Source organism: Ursus maritimus, unplaced genomic scaffold, assembly GCF_017311325.1.
Source record: "Ursus maritimus isolate PB19 unplaced genomic scaffold, ASM1731132v1 scaffold_7, whole genome shotgun sequence".
Taxonomy (NCBI): domain Eukaryota; kingdom Metazoa; phylum Chordata; class Mammalia; order Carnivora; family Ursidae; genus Ursus; species Ursus maritimus.
The window spans coordinates 82,715,665-82,731,143 of NW_024426885.1; the positions used below are offsets into that span (position 1 = coordinate 82,715,665).

General features: G+C 38.8%; 1 protein-coding gene across 1 annotated transcript in view; it reads right to left on the minus strand.

Moving 5' to 3' along the window:
- The window catches only part of RYR2 (ryanodine receptor 2), a 528,108-nt gene that overhangs the window by 164,433 nt on the left and 348,196 nt on the right, over positions 1–15,479 (minus strand). Inside the window, exons 47-53 of the mRNA XM_008689669.1 lie at positions 13,744–13,849; positions 11,648–11,768; positions 7,247–7,416; positions 5,880–6,100; positions 4,471–4,561; positions 2,308–2,448; positions 710–873 (exon numbers count right to left, since the gene is read on the minus strand). Of these exons, the coding sequence (XP_008687891.1) occupies positions 710–873; positions 2,308–2,448; positions 4,471–4,561; positions 5,880–6,100; positions 7,247–7,416; positions 11,648–11,768; positions 13,744–13,849 (1,014 nt within the window). The remainder of the gene's footprint in view (positions 1–709; positions 874–2,307; positions 2,449–4,470; positions 4,562–5,879; positions 6,101–7,246; positions 7,417–11,647; positions 11,769–13,743; positions 13,850–15,479) is intronic.

The following is a 15,479-nucleotide window of genomic DNA, read 5'->3' on the forward strand; positions in this document are numbered from 1 at the left end:
CTCCCAAATGGGAAACCATGGTCCTACTCAAAGACAGTAACAACAAAAATGCTGAGACTCCCAAACACCTGAAGTACTGAGACATCCCACTTGTAAAATGATTTATGCAACTAAGTACAAGTAAGAAGTTTTATAATGTTAAGTAACATTTTATCTGTGATTAAGGTTGTCACACTGCATTATAACGGCATGCTCAATTTTCCACCAATATTCTCATTTGATATTCCCTGGAATCTCATGCTTTGCTTTATGATGCTGAACATTAGCTGCTACCCCTAGGCTTTGCTGAGATGTAGTGATGGTGGAGTGACTTCCCGCAGCTCACAGGAACACCTTTGCCCTGTGTGCTGCTATCACCCCCAGTCAAAGACGGTAGAGGTTGGCTATAAGTATTAAGATTTAGGGTCAATTTTCAACTAAAAATATAGCTGATATACTTTCTTGATTCTCATTATTGTAGATATTTCCATGGGGTTACATATGGAGAATCTGGGTTAAGTATCCTAGAAGGTACATCTTATCTACTTCTGAAATTTGCATAATCATTATTATTACTACTATCATTCCATCAAGTAAAGGGACTCCTATCAAAAGGATACCAATTCAAAGGGGGCATGGATTAGAGAAAGTTCACTTTAGTACCTTATTCAATTTCAGACTTCACACATCATTTACAATAAAAATCTGCTGCAATAGAAAGAGTCCATACTTTGAGGTATCAACAGGTTGTGGGTTAAAGTTCCCTTCAGAATCCATTGATGACTGTTTTTCCATCATACTGACATAATTTGACTCCATGTAGTCTGGAGGCAAAGCTCCCGCAACTGCACTCAGGCAAGGCAGTGCCAGTTTGAAAAGTTCTTGTTCATATTTCTGGGAAGAAATGGAGGACCAAAAAAAAAAAAACAAACAAACAAAAAAACAAAAAAACAAAACCAAAAAAAAAAAAAAAACAAGACAAAACAATACAAACACCAAAACACAAAAAACCTGCATTACTATTGAGCAAAAGTTGTCAAAATGATTGCTGTGGCTGGCAAGATGTTTTAAGAGAAAATCAGAATTACGCTGGGCTAACCTAACTCCCTTAACAGATTCTTTCTCTAGCAAATGAAACATATAGCCTGAAACCCCACCAAACAGGAGAGAGGCCGAAGTTGTCACGTAAGAAAATCTTTGCTTCCCCAAGAGTTTTTCTCCAATATTTTATGAAATAAACCTGAATATTCTAAATGTATAACATGTCTTCATAACGTAAATGTAATTTCAGTCAACAAATAGCAGAATTATAGAATATTGCTACACCGTGTTGTAAAGACTATACCTGAAACACACATAAAGGATCATTCCAGAGAGTAAGAAATTTTAACTGATTTGTATCACATGACAAAGGTATGGAAAATAAAATTCTAAACCGAGAAAGAAATTCTATGGGGAATATGCACAATCAAAATTTCTGGAAAGTGTTATTTGTATATTAATTATGTAAGGGACTAAACGTGTATTTATAGATTTTTTAAAAAGTAAAAAATAATCATTATTTAAGAATTATCTCACTTTTAAGTGTTGTTTTGAATTAATGTTGTAAATCCTCCTAAAACTGCCTTCTACATATTATTTTAAAAGGATCCTCAGTTTACCAAAGGCAATTCAGTGACAAAAAGCATCAAGACGTAGCTTTCAACTGTAATCACGGGTGAACTTCACTCTATTACATAGCAAACTTCTGGATATCCTGCTCCAGGATATCTGATTTTGATTAATAATTTAAGCAGAAGCATACAAAGCTGTTCTGATTTTCCCTGAAGAACGATCCCCACCCCTCGCCTTCTGAAAATATATGAACTATTCTTTATAAATATGCCAACTGTTACAGAATGTCACATATAGAAAGCAACACAGAGTGGAGTGACTTAAGCCTCCATAGCTGCATAGTGAGAAAAGTCAGTAAGGCCACTGGAACATTGCAATTTCATGAGACTGTATTTTTTATTTGATTAGATTTCTTCATGGTTTTAAGATCTGGGTGACTAGGGAGGGTTTGAGTCTGGGTAAATCCAAATACACCAGAAACTTAACCACGTGCATAATTTCCTGAAATGCTTAGCCATTTTAAGTTCTGAAGGTGTTATGATCACAAGGAACATGTTACCATAATGATTACTGAAATTAAATATAAACTGCATTCTCAACATTTGTTAGACACTGAAAAAGAACTAAGTCTTAATAAGTAAAGATAATATTCCACTAGGAATATTTATGGCTTTTAAATTTTTATCACACAAAGGTCACAAAATCTTAAATCACCTTTTGAGACAGGGCGTCAAAAATGCCCCAAAACAACTTTCTTGATAAATGAAGCTCTTCCTCTGAGGCAGCTCCAAAGTTCCCCCACCCTCCAGGCAGGCAGTAATATTTCCAGCATCTTTCATAATGATTTGTCAGCAGCTACGGGAGAAAACAATTATAAAAGCAATGAGTGAAAGATACCTTTCATATTTTTTCCCATTTCTTCCCATTTGATACTCAAATGCCATGTAATAAGGTCAACTGAAACAAAACTGCTCAATCCTAAATGAATTCTTCTGGAGAATACTGTTACCTTATATACCATGCCTCTTTAAAATTCAACACTGGTCACAGTATGCGGGCCCCATGCCCAATTTTACACATAAGTGCATCTTGAACAGCATTCTTTACAAGGCTGGGTATGGATGTATCCCTGGGTCCTATATAAGTTGCTATCATTTACTCAGTTTTATGAGTCGCCATCCCCTGGATATGCGCATCTGCACTTAAGGAAAGGACTGATGCCAGGGTGACCCAGGGGCACAAGGAAGTATGTCTAGGGTACAACACCTGAAATGTACATTCTAAGGGAAATCTACCTCTGAATATTTTTGCTTCCTTTTTGCCAATCCTTAATCACCACACTTTAGGCTTCGCTGCAGAACTTCTCTCTCTCAATAAACCTCCTAAACTACTCTGTTTCAGTAATTTCTTTACTTATCTTTATTTGGTGGTTATGGATGCAGTTTATTATCTTGTCGAGTGTCTGTGTTCATCTTCGGTTTTCATCTATGTACATTTTGTTTGTTTAGGGCTAAACTGTAAGTTCAAAGACAAAGTAGAATCTTCTAATTCTTCAGTAGTTCTTTCATAATTCACTTTAGATCTTTAAACTAACAGATATTCACAACTACTTGCTGAATTAATAAAATGATCTTTATGAATCAACTATAAATTTTTGGGCTCTCTTTTCTGTAACTAAGGAGGGAAATAGATCAAAAAGGATTGATGTTATTAAAACAAACTACATCTCTTATTAGAGAAATACTTCCAGTTTGGTCTCCCTCTCAATTATAATACACACACACACACACAATTTAGAAATCTCGAATAATGAAATATTGAGATCTAATGTGTTTGGATTAACTTGGAAATATCTACAACCTAAAAGAGTTTATCACAAAAAGTAATACTATCTCTTTTTCTCAGGTACCTTCCAGATCATTAGTATGAAGAAAATTTTGTATGGCAAGAGCTCTTCTAGACGATAAAACTGTTAAAATGGGATTTTTAGCAAGGATATCATTTATTTTGCATCATTCATTAATCTAAATTTACTAAACAAAAATGAATTTTCAGGGAGAAAGACTGTATTTGCTAAATATCTACGGATGCTTAGAGTAACAGCAGCTCAAAATACCAACTCATATCTCAGACTTCTTTTTTCCAACACTGGTACTGGGTGGCCATGAGGAAAAATGAGGTTTACCAGATGACAGTACAGAAAGGCTCCCCATAAAACAGTCCACTATATGCCTATGACCTCCATCCACAGACCATGCTACTAGATGTAGTAGGACACACCGAATATTCTAATCCTACATCTGGATTGCGATATTAGATGACAGAAATATATTTTCAAGTCAGTAAGACACTATGAGCCCCGATCATTCATGAGCAGAATAATGAAGCCGGACAGAGAAAACATCAGTGATCCTTCTATACTCGGTGACAAACGGCAACTGCATAGACAGAGAGGTTATCCTTGAACCCTATGATGTAACATTTGGAAACTGCCATGTGACTACCAACTTAGAAAATGGGTGTTTTGAAAGCCTGCTCTTTATCCCTTGAGGTTGCTAATATTTCGGGCCATACCTACTACATGTTTTCCATCTTTAAGAGTAGCTTGGCTCATGTTTTCTTTGTTGTGCATTTTTCCCATTGGTTTCCATTTCCATTTATCTACAGGAAATCAATCTTAGAACTTCTATGATCTTTTAGGGCTTATTTTATTATGATATACACATTTCTCAAATTTATATGCCCACTTTCAAGAATTGGAAGAAATTTTCCAGCATCAAAAATCAAGCATGGTGCTTCTAAGAGCTGTACATAGCGTAAGAGAAGAAAAATCAGAGGACCCAGAATTCACATAACTGCGGACTTTCCTCTACTTACCTTAAGAGGCATCTTTGCATGTTCATTTAATAATGGGACATCAAATACTAATCTTCGGAGCAAGTGTTGCATCATAGAAGGTCTCAATTGGCTGGTGGGACAAAGCTCATTTTAATAACGAAGAGAAATGTCTCTAAACTAAGGAAAGAATTCATGAGCTAAATTATATAAGCCAAGAACCTGTACCTACACCTCTCTTCAGATGGTGTTAATTAGGTGCCCCCAATCCAAAGATGAACCCGCCACCACACAATTGTACAAAGGGTTACATTTCCAAGTCCTCTCTATCTGCTCGATCTGAAGCCCACTCCTTATTTGCTACAGATGTTCCTCATCTCCCCTTCACTTCCCAACCACCCACAACCACAGACCCCACTGTTTTCTGAGACCCTTGCTCCAGTAATTATAGTAAGTGCTTCTTCCCTCACTCCACTGGCTGGGAAGGGTCTTCGGTGACTGAATTAGAAGCAAACACAAGAGGGAGTGTTGAAACAGGAGGGAGGGGGAAAAGGCTGAGGCAGAAATTCGGCCAGAGGAGGATGGAAAAGAAAACTCACACATATCTATTGTGTCTGGTCATCCTGAATGCTTCACCTTGTTTAATAAGTAGATAAACTCTGTGAGATAGTTATTTTGGTCCCATTTTACAGAATTTTAAGGTCGGGGAGTTAGAGACATAACCCCTAATTTTTCATCTCCTTCAGTCCCATCTGGCTTCTAAACCCACATACTTCGCTATGAGTGAAAACATTTCCTCACCAGTGCACCGATAGGCCACACGCCTTCACCTGCTCTTGCAATTAGAAGGAAACCATCACCCCAGCCAGGGGCTTGAGAAACTGCCACTTTAGTTGTCAGAACCCCAACAGGAGAAGGTATGTTCTGGCTTTCAGAGTAAGACATTTGAACACTTCTACCTCTAGGAAGTGGTTTTCCAGGATGAGGAAATAGTCAGCCTTCATGATTGCCACAGTAAGTAATGCTTTAATATTATACTGTATCATCTTTTATATTTAATAAGTCTCTTTTTTCTTTTCTCTACTAGAAGAGGAGTTAAAATCATCATACATAGTCGAAAGGGAGAATCTACTAATCTTACACTCAAGTGGCCAGGGACTCCTCACACAGTTCCCCTACCCACCAACATCCAGAACAGTAACACTGGTCCAGCACTCTCTCCAATGGCCAAATACCCTACAGATGCCCGGAGGAAGACTTCTGAAATTGACCAGGAGCAAGGGTGCTCTGATAGGACTCTAACCTCGGGTAAGGGGACTACCTAAAATGGATTCGTTTTTCGGTACAGAAATTTCTTCCAAAGTTCCTAACTATTTGTCAAGGGCCATGTAGTAAATTCTCTTTCTCAAAGAAGCAGCAGCTTGATACGGAGGAGTTCGTTCCCCACTTACCCACAAATAGAGAGCAAACAAACTTCTATGGCATCCCGCTGAGCTTTGGTAAGAGAGCAGCCCTTAGAGAGTCTGTACACAGTGTGAAGTAAGGAGTCAATGAGAGAGGCATGGTGCTCTGTGCCCGCAAAAAGAGGGGCACATCTCGTTAACAGAGGCAGCACGGCTGTGCAAAGGTACCGATTGAGGGCCAAGGCCATGTCTGTAGCACTCAGAGCAGCCTAGAAAGCAATTGTGAGAGTAGAGAGTCATTAGTGTTTGGCAGTAGACTACTCTCAAAGGGATGACTATGTGGACATGGGATTTCATTCTCCAGAAAATGACAAGTACATGAACAATGGAGATGTACTCCTCGGTTATATCTTTAAGTGTGGTTCATATGATTTTTTTACCATTAGAAACAATCAACTTTCAATTGCTCTGTTTATGAGATAAAAATGAAATGATAGCTATAGTGCTTGCTCCCCCCTCAAGAAACCCAAGAGGCTCACATTCTATAATAAGGTACAAGGGGAGGATGGATATGAGATGAAGACACTAACGACACTTAGGAATGTGACTTATTAACATTTATATTTTAGCTCATGACCAGCAGAATTAATAGCCAAAGGCTGATTGTCTTATTATGTTCTCAGCTATCCTGTTTAGGTCAGAATTTCATGTGAACATACCCAACAAAGAAAAAAGAAATTTCAGTTTCTTTTTATGATTCTCCTCTCTTGACCTTCCTGAAAGAGCTATTATCAACTCAAGATCTGATTCCCTCTGGAATCAAAAAGATCCATTTAATTGACAATAAAAGCAGGTATTAGTATAACTACTGAAATAACATTTAGAGCTTCAGCTTATTCTATAATGCTTCCAAGAGTAGAATATTTACACCTGTCATGACAGATTTTCAATGTGGGCCACTGGATGGATAGGAGAGATTTCAGACTTATCTGTGCTTTAAAAATAAAGATACTGGGATGACATTATAATTGGCACAACTCAACAATGTACATTAAACATTCATAATACCATAACTGCTTTCAGTGAGAGGCGTAATTCTTTAGGCCAATTTGGAGGTTAAAAGGAGCCACTGTGACTTCCCAAATTAGGGTGATATAAACTTATTGTCTTCTGTAGTACCTGATCAGAATTCTTATCATACTCCTGAGGTTCTAAGTTTTCTCCACTATTCAGTGAATTTCTTAGGACACGGTCTATTTTATTTTTAGTTTACCCACTGCCTGCCTAAAAACATAATAGGTATTCAATAAACATTTGGTGACAATGTATAAATGAATGAATATATTTATGGAGAATATCACAAGCCAGAGAATGAAGAGTCAAAAGTTGAGGATGTCAACTTTTCAAATCATTACCGTGTCTAAAGAAGCAGCAGCCCGGAGATCTGGCAGAAAGCCAACCTCGAGAAGATGGAGGAGGAAATCTTGAACCTCAATCCCATAGACCCTGTCAAGGAACAAAACCATGGCTGCCTTGTGATCTGGGCAAAACCCCGCAGACATGTCAGGCTCCACCACATTCCCATCTAAAAGAGAGAAGGTGACACATCATTGTTAATGGATTGCAAATGGCTTCTCTCCAGGCTTCTCAAGTTTTAAAACAGTCAAGTTATCATTTGAATGGATTTTTGTCCCTTCTACTACCCACAAGCAAGTGCTGGGAATTGGCTGAGGAATTATGCCAGTGCAATTTAAATTCAAGGTCATTCAAAATGTGATTTGGGAATCCATTCATATTAATTGCATGTAGGATCAAAGACGTAGTATTGCTAGATAATAGAAGGAAACAAAAAGGCATCCAAAATCTACATTGTAAAACTAGCAGTAAATTCCATAAAAAGTTAAATTGTAAAGTTTTCACTGTTTTCAAAAATGAGAGCCTCTTTCAAACAGTAATAAAACTCACATATCCCTGTATGATAACCATGATTCATTTATGTATTTATGGGTTAGACAATTACAAAATGATGAAACAACTCTATGAATCAGTTTGACTTTAAGTATGTTTCATTATTCATAATAGCATTTAACAACATTTAAGACATATTTGAGAGTCACATTATTTTTCTCTGTTAATCAATATTTGGTGCCTATATAGATGAGTGAACCTCTTAGAAGAATTCCATAGATTCACAGGTTGGCAACCACTGATACGAGGAATTTGGGGATTATGTACCAGTTTAAAATATTGCAGGGCAGATGTGTTTCCTGTTTGACCATGTGATAATAATGATGCCAAATACTCTGCTACTGATGACACACTGTAAGATTCTACAAATAATATCACAGAATCTTTAATATTGATGCAGTGTTGAAGAAAAAGGGACCCAGGGAAAGAGGATACATGACTACAATCATCCTGAAAAAATAAAGTCACAACTTTTTTATTTTCCTTCATAATTAAGGAATGGATTTCTTATTTGAATCATGAAAATAAATAAGAAACAATATTTTAAGGGAAATTATATTAAAGGTTAATATGAAATAGCTTCCATCCTTATTAAATTATAATACCCACTATACCTACTACTTTTCTTCCTATAATTAAAATAATGGGAATAATAGCTCTTATTTGTGTTGTTATCAGGCACTCTGCTAGGAATGTTCCAGACATGATCTTACACAGTTTTCAAGAGCACACTGTGAGGCTGGTATTCTTAGCTACGTTTAACAGATGACAACTGACCTTCGGGAAAGTTAAGTAACCTTCCCAGGGTCGTACACCTAGCAACTGGCGAAGTTAGATTTAAACCAAGGAAAATCAGATTTAAAGCCCAACCAGTAATGTTAAATCAGTGTGGTATACTTTTTAATTAAAAGTCTGTATGAAATTCCCATTTAATTCTCCTAAAAATCACATTATTAGGGAATTTAAATGTAACAGATTCTACGATTTTAATATACAGTTGTGCCTAAGGAAATAGTAAGCCACCCATTGATCCTAAAATAAGATTTCTGTTTCAAACACTCTTTTGCGCAGACATTTGTTTTCAGGCGTGTTACAGCTCCATACGCCTGGAACTCAAGAATCATCGATTTGCTACAGCTACGGTTTTATCTTCACCATCTCCTGAACACCATGGAGACCAATAAAGTTGAGGAACTGCCTCCTGTCCGACTTCTGGCTTTTGAACTGGAAGGAGGAGGGCCAGGTGCACTGGTCTTACCCTGTGACACCTGCAGTATTCATCCACCTGCAGTTACGGCCTCGGACAGTCTGTCCAAACGTGCCAGGGCCAAGTGCTGCAGGCACTGGACATCGACTTTTGAGGTCGTGTGCTTGCCCTCAGGGTTCCGAACCCCTCCCACTTGCGTTATTTTGGGGCCATGCCCTAGTTCTAAAATAGGTGTGATAAAAGATTTTGAGAAAGGCCTCAGCTACCACGAAGGGAGGAAGAGGCAAACTTCACATGCTAAATATAGAACATACAAATATCACTGATAATTGGTGATGTTTAAAGAACCAGCTGCTGTGTCACTGGAACATAAAAAAAAAACACATTACTGATTTCAGTTTTGAAGTTGATTTAAATGCATGCCGCGGCAAAATAAAAAACACACAGTTTCTGTCTATATTTTCCATAAAAGGAAAGTGGTAAAAGAAACATGTAGAAATTCAATAATAACCAATGGACTGGTTTTAAAAGTTAACCTTCATCATGACTTTGATAGTTCACCCACACACAAAAAAATCCTTTAAATCCCAAGGTAGACAATATAGTGCGTATTTATGAAGGAACACATCACCAAATAATACGATTATAGAACTAAGTGGAAGAGGAAAGAAACCAACTTGAAAAATAGTAAAGGCTGATAAAGGCAGATAAGTGGAGCAAAAGTGGGAGACATACAGAGACTTTGGGGGAATTCTGAACTGGACACTTGGCTTCTCTTATCGCCTATGTTCTTGGTTCTTCATTATTACTAATTTTACCTTAAAATGTAGTACTTCTCTACTCCCTAATTTGTGTATCATGGTATTATCTTTTTCTGACAGTGTCAATTTTGAGGCTCAGAATGTAGGGCAAAGAAAAGACGCCTTATTTGAGTAAATGAACAGTACACAAGATCTCGTATGGATGCAAAAGGAAGAAATCGCCCCAAGGGGAGAAGGCGACAAGCCAGGGGACAATTTTTCAGCTGCAGCTTTCCCTCACATCATAATGAACGGTCAGCTACCGTGGCTGCTTATGTCACCCGGAAGGAAGGCTTGGGTCCGTGAGCTGGGCACATAGGAAACATTACTTTCTCATCCTCAGAAGGCTGGCAAGGAGGGGCAGCCAGCCTCAGTTACGCAGCGGTCCCTGCATTCTAGACTTCAGATAACAGCTAATCCTCTCTGGGGCATAACTGATGCAAGGAAATGATCATAACATGCACGTTCTACCTAACCGCATTTTCTTCTCAAATTAGAAGTTTAGGTAAAAATGATATGTGCAACAATATCCAATAAAGTGTTGAAAAGTGAACAGGACTGAAGCTGGAAAAAGGAAAACTAAAGTGTAATCTGGAATCTAACCAACGCTTGTCTTCGATAACTCTCAAATCTTTGTTTCTACGGGAGGCAGAGTGTAAACCATGACCAGGGGCCTGGGCCTCGGGCCTCTGCCACCTGCCATTTCTGCTGTAGCTTGGGGCGCTGCAGGGGTCAGTGAGGGCGTCCACGGAGGCCCTCCAGCCACCTCCACAGTGCAGCACCTACACTTCACTCAGTGCTGCCTGAGCCCTCCTTCTTCCCCAACCCGATCTGGGCTACCGCATTTGCTGGCATTTATGTAGAGAACAGGGTATAACTGCATTCTCCATGCTTCTGACTTAATATTAAAAACTAATCATGGCACCTGCATGGCTCAGTCAGTTAAGCAAGCAACCAACTCTTGGTTTTGGCTCAGGTCATGATCTCAGGGTCATAAGATCGAGCCCCGGGTCAGATTCCAGGGTCAGTGAAGAGTCTGCTTGAGATTCTGTCTCCCTCTCCCTCTACTCCTCCCCCCACTCACACTCTCCCCCCCAAAATAAATAAATAAAATAAAATCTTTAAAAACAAACAAACAAAAAAACTAATCACAAACAGTTGCTAGACCAAAATGACATAATGTAAACGGACAATAAACATTTGGGGAAAATGGTAACATTTTTATTTTTAAAGTTTTCTCCTTAGTCTTGAAAAGAGCATTTCTTTCAACACACTGGGAATTTTTTTTAATCTCTAAGTCAAAAGCTATGATAATTTTGAGGGGAAAAAAGCGTCATTAAGAAAATGGTAATGAAAACTATCCAAAAGGGTGAATAAAAGAATTGCAGTCAAGAAAGAGAAGAATGGGGACCAAAAACAGTAGGAAAGAAATTAGGTAAGACAGGTGAGGTATATATTTCCTCTTCTTGGGGAAACTATCAGAAATGTCATGTAAAAAATTACTAAAATCTCATTGAAAACAGCTATTTAAAAATGATAAAAATCTCATTGAAAACAGCTGTTTCAAAACAATGAGAACAGAAAATACTTTATAAAAAAGTATCCTTTTTCAATTATATATAAATGTTTGTATACATATGTGAAGAATATGGGAATAGAGCTTTTTTGATTCAATCAAAATAATGTACTTTATAGTTCTTTTCTTAAAGAAACTGAAATCTAGTAACTATGCTGTAGGACAGGGTAGGGTGTGGGGGGGAAATGTGGATGCTGATAATATTATTTAAAACTCCTGTCCTCCAATGTCCCACCGAATTACAAAGAATGGAAGTTGGCCTTACCTTTGGCTATTGTTGGCATCTGAAAAGCAATGCTGATTACTCCCACCAAATCTCCCAGTGGAATTAGGGATCTCAAAATGGACCGGATTCTGATGGCTTCCCCCTTACCAGCATGAATCAACTATGGGAAGAAAAATAAAGGAACATTAGAAAATCTTCGTGAAATCAATGTTATAATTTCATCTAGAAAATCTCAAGTATGGGAATCCAAGTCTAAAATATTTTTCTGTTCATCATACATATAAAATTAGACCTCTGGTAGAAGCTGTTGTTTCAGGCTTACATTACAGACAGATATTTACTTGCCCACAGTTTTGCTGACACCAGCATATGCTGAATTATGTATTACAAAGAAAAAAATTATCTTTAGACCCAGAACATATAGTAATATTTATGACTGATTTAGCCTCTTTTCTTGTTTGGGGTTGAAAATGTAATTGTAAATCCATCTACATTCCACAAGGATTTCTCCCAAGGAAGGGTGTATAATGTGTGTGTGTGTTGGGGGGAATGGTGAATAGGAATCATAACAGGTCTTTCAGACCGTCACTGGCTAACCAAGCACCTGTGAGGACCATGAATCTGACCCATCAAGAATCTTAGCCAGGGGGCGCCTGGGTGGCTCAGTCATTGAGCGTCTGCCTTTGGCTTGGGTCATGATCCCAGGGTCCTGGGATCAAGCCCCGCATCGGGCTCCCTGCTCGAGGGAAGCCTCCTTCTCCCTCTCCCTCTGCCCCTGCTTGTGTTCCCTCTCTCACTGTCTCTCTCTGTCAAATAAATAAATAAAATCTTAAAAAAAAAAATCTCAGCTAGGCTCTGGAGCAGACAGCGACACACAGGGGGTCCTCAACCGACAGCTACAGAAGGTGAGCAAATTTCAGAAGTGCAAGGTTAGTCCCTTATTGAATCTCTTGGGGTTTTTCTCCTACTTTAATAGAATAAAAAACTATTTATTAGCTAATTTCTTGGTTCTTTTGCTCTTTCACTTTAATGGAAAAAGAACGAATACTGTGAGCATAAAGTTTTTTTGTCTGCAATCACCTCCAGCCTACAAATTTTTGAGAATCTACTCCCATCGCCTAGGATGAAAATCTCATCAGCAGCAAGTTAAGCTTTTACAAAAATCATGCTCTAGGTCTGCTAACATTCTGACATTTCTCCACGCTGTGATTCCTCTCTATTCATAATGAAAGGTTATATCAAGAAAACATGGAAGTTTTACCGTACAGCTGTGAAAGGGATGCCCTCCCCACCCCCCCAAAAAAGAAAAGAAAACACAAAACAAACACACAAAACCGCCACAGATGCTAAGGGCAAAGAGAAAGACGTGCTCTGGAAGCAGTGGTTCCTCTGGCTCATGCTTAGACCAGGTTAGAAGCCGATCTGCCTTCTCCCCCGGCACCACCACTCACAGCGTTTCAGTCTCTGTGCTGCTTCCCATTACCAGGTCACAAAGCTAATTTTATGAGCCCTAACTAGCATTTTCAAAATGAATATAATAGAATGAAACAGAATATATCAGAATAAAATAGAGTAAAAACTATCTGAATGTATTACAGAGTAAAAGGAAGTGCTGTTTCATGGAACTTAATTTCTTCTTGATCGAAATGCTGTAGAAAACGCCAAGCCGTCGAGTCTGAAGAGCGTTTCCTTCCCAGTAACTGCCCCCACCCCCACTGTCCCCTCAGCCAATGGCGGGCACGTGGCAGCTCCCTCACACAGAAGAAACAGTACAAACAAAGAAAATGACTGGACAGGAGTGGCTGCTCCCCGCACGCACTAAATGAGGAGAGGAAATTTATAGGAAAAATGTGTTCTTTTCTTCTTAAAGTGTGGGGAGGCTGTCTGAGTTTTGAAAGTACACAAGTAACTGCCTATTCTATTAATGACTTGTACTGAAATCTCATTACTAATTTTTACAACCAAGACATTTCCAACTAAATAAACACTCGTTCAGCAATTAGGTGGCAGCTATTATTTTTAATGGAGCGTGGAGATTATTGGTTTTGGATGCTGTTACCATCTTTGCCAGCTACGGATTTCTTCACATAGATGGGTAAACCAGGATCGCCGCTCTCGGGCTGCAAAGCACTCACATGCATTTCAGGAGCACAGCGTCCTAACAGGTCAATCAAGGCTGCGTAGAAGGTCATGATGGCATTCCCCATGTGGATAGTGTCATCCTCCTCCTCTTCTGCATCACTTTCATAGATTTTTCAGAAGAAACAGAAAGTAAAGCAAACAGGATAATAAAGTGACATTTCAGATGTATTACATACTTCTCAGAGGAAAGGGACCCCTAAGATAGCTCGTTCTGCCTCTTCTGCTACTTTTCATATGTACAATTAATTTGTACATGGACATTTTTAAAGGAAAATGAGTTTAAAGACCAGTTGCGAGAAATTTGATATGAAGAGTCCTTCAAAAGGGAAAAAGAGGAATTGCTAATTTGATGGATTCTGCTTATTTCTAGACGCAGACAAGCTTTGTTTTAACAAAGAAAATAGCTAATGGAAAGACCTGGTAAGTTTAGACTACCTGTGTAAAGAGCATACATTTAGAAAGAGGGTGATAAAGATCTGTCCTATAAGATAACATAGGTAAGGCACCCAGGACAGTGCTTGGCCCAGAGAAAGGACTTCAGAAATGTGATATCATTTACTTACCTATCTCTTTACCATCTACTCTACCTCACCCACCCACCCACCCAAAATACCCAAACTGTCTCCCTCGCATCTTTGTAAGAAAGACATAAAGAGTCCATTATCCATTATCTTACAGATAAGAGATAAATCTAAATGGCCTTGGTAGATCCCATTATTTTCCTCCCTTGGTGACTCAGCTGGGCTCAGCAGTCTGCAGCGTGACAACCTGGCCTCGAAAACATCATCCGGCATGCCACACTGCTCCCAGGGCCCTCCTGTGCACACCCGCTGCTGTGGTCCTGGGCCAAAGATCTCTTGATACATTTTCCGTTACTTAGAGAAACTGAGGGTCCCCTAGTCCCTCTATGGCTAATTGACAAACATGTAACAAGCTCTTGGAGGACCTCCCAGTCTGAAACCATCGTGGCCTTGGCGTGGACAGAACATCTATGTGCAGTCTGTGTATGGAAGAAGGACAGTTTACAGAACTGCTCTGCTTGGAAATTTGCCTCCAATAAGCTCTCTGTTCTATCTTCCCCAGTGGTATTAGTAGTATAGGACATGACCTGCGAGTAGGACATTCACCTCCACAGATAAAAACTGCAAAGTGACATGCCTGGATTGACTTACGTCTACTGCTGGAATCAAGTATTAGTAATGTATATTGTGGAGAAATGTAAGGTAGTTACTGACTGCCTTCTCTGCCCTAATACCTTAACCAAGCATTCTCCTCCTCCGAATGACAATATCCCCTTTTCTGGACTTTACCACCAAAGCAGTTTGGTTAAACCCCCCATTCCCTTGCTAAAGGTCTTATTTTCTTACTATTATCTTGAAAACTCATTCCAGCTAGCTTCACACTAAAACCTAACTACAATTTCAGAGGATCACCTGCCATTAATTGTAATAACTCCCTTTGCCATAGCCTCCTGGAAAAATTCACAAAATACACCTCATCCTACAATCTAAACTTCTCCCTACTAAATCCATATAGTCTTTCTTAGTTGTCTCTCTTTCACTCAACTTATTCCTGCAGCAAATTCCACCCATTTTTCCAAGTCTAATGCATTTTATTTTCAAGGGCAGAAATCATGAGGACCAGAAATTACATTGCAATTGACAGTAGGCAAATCATATTTTGTAAAATTTCCAGTCAAGGAATATGAATTACTCTTAAATGACAGTGT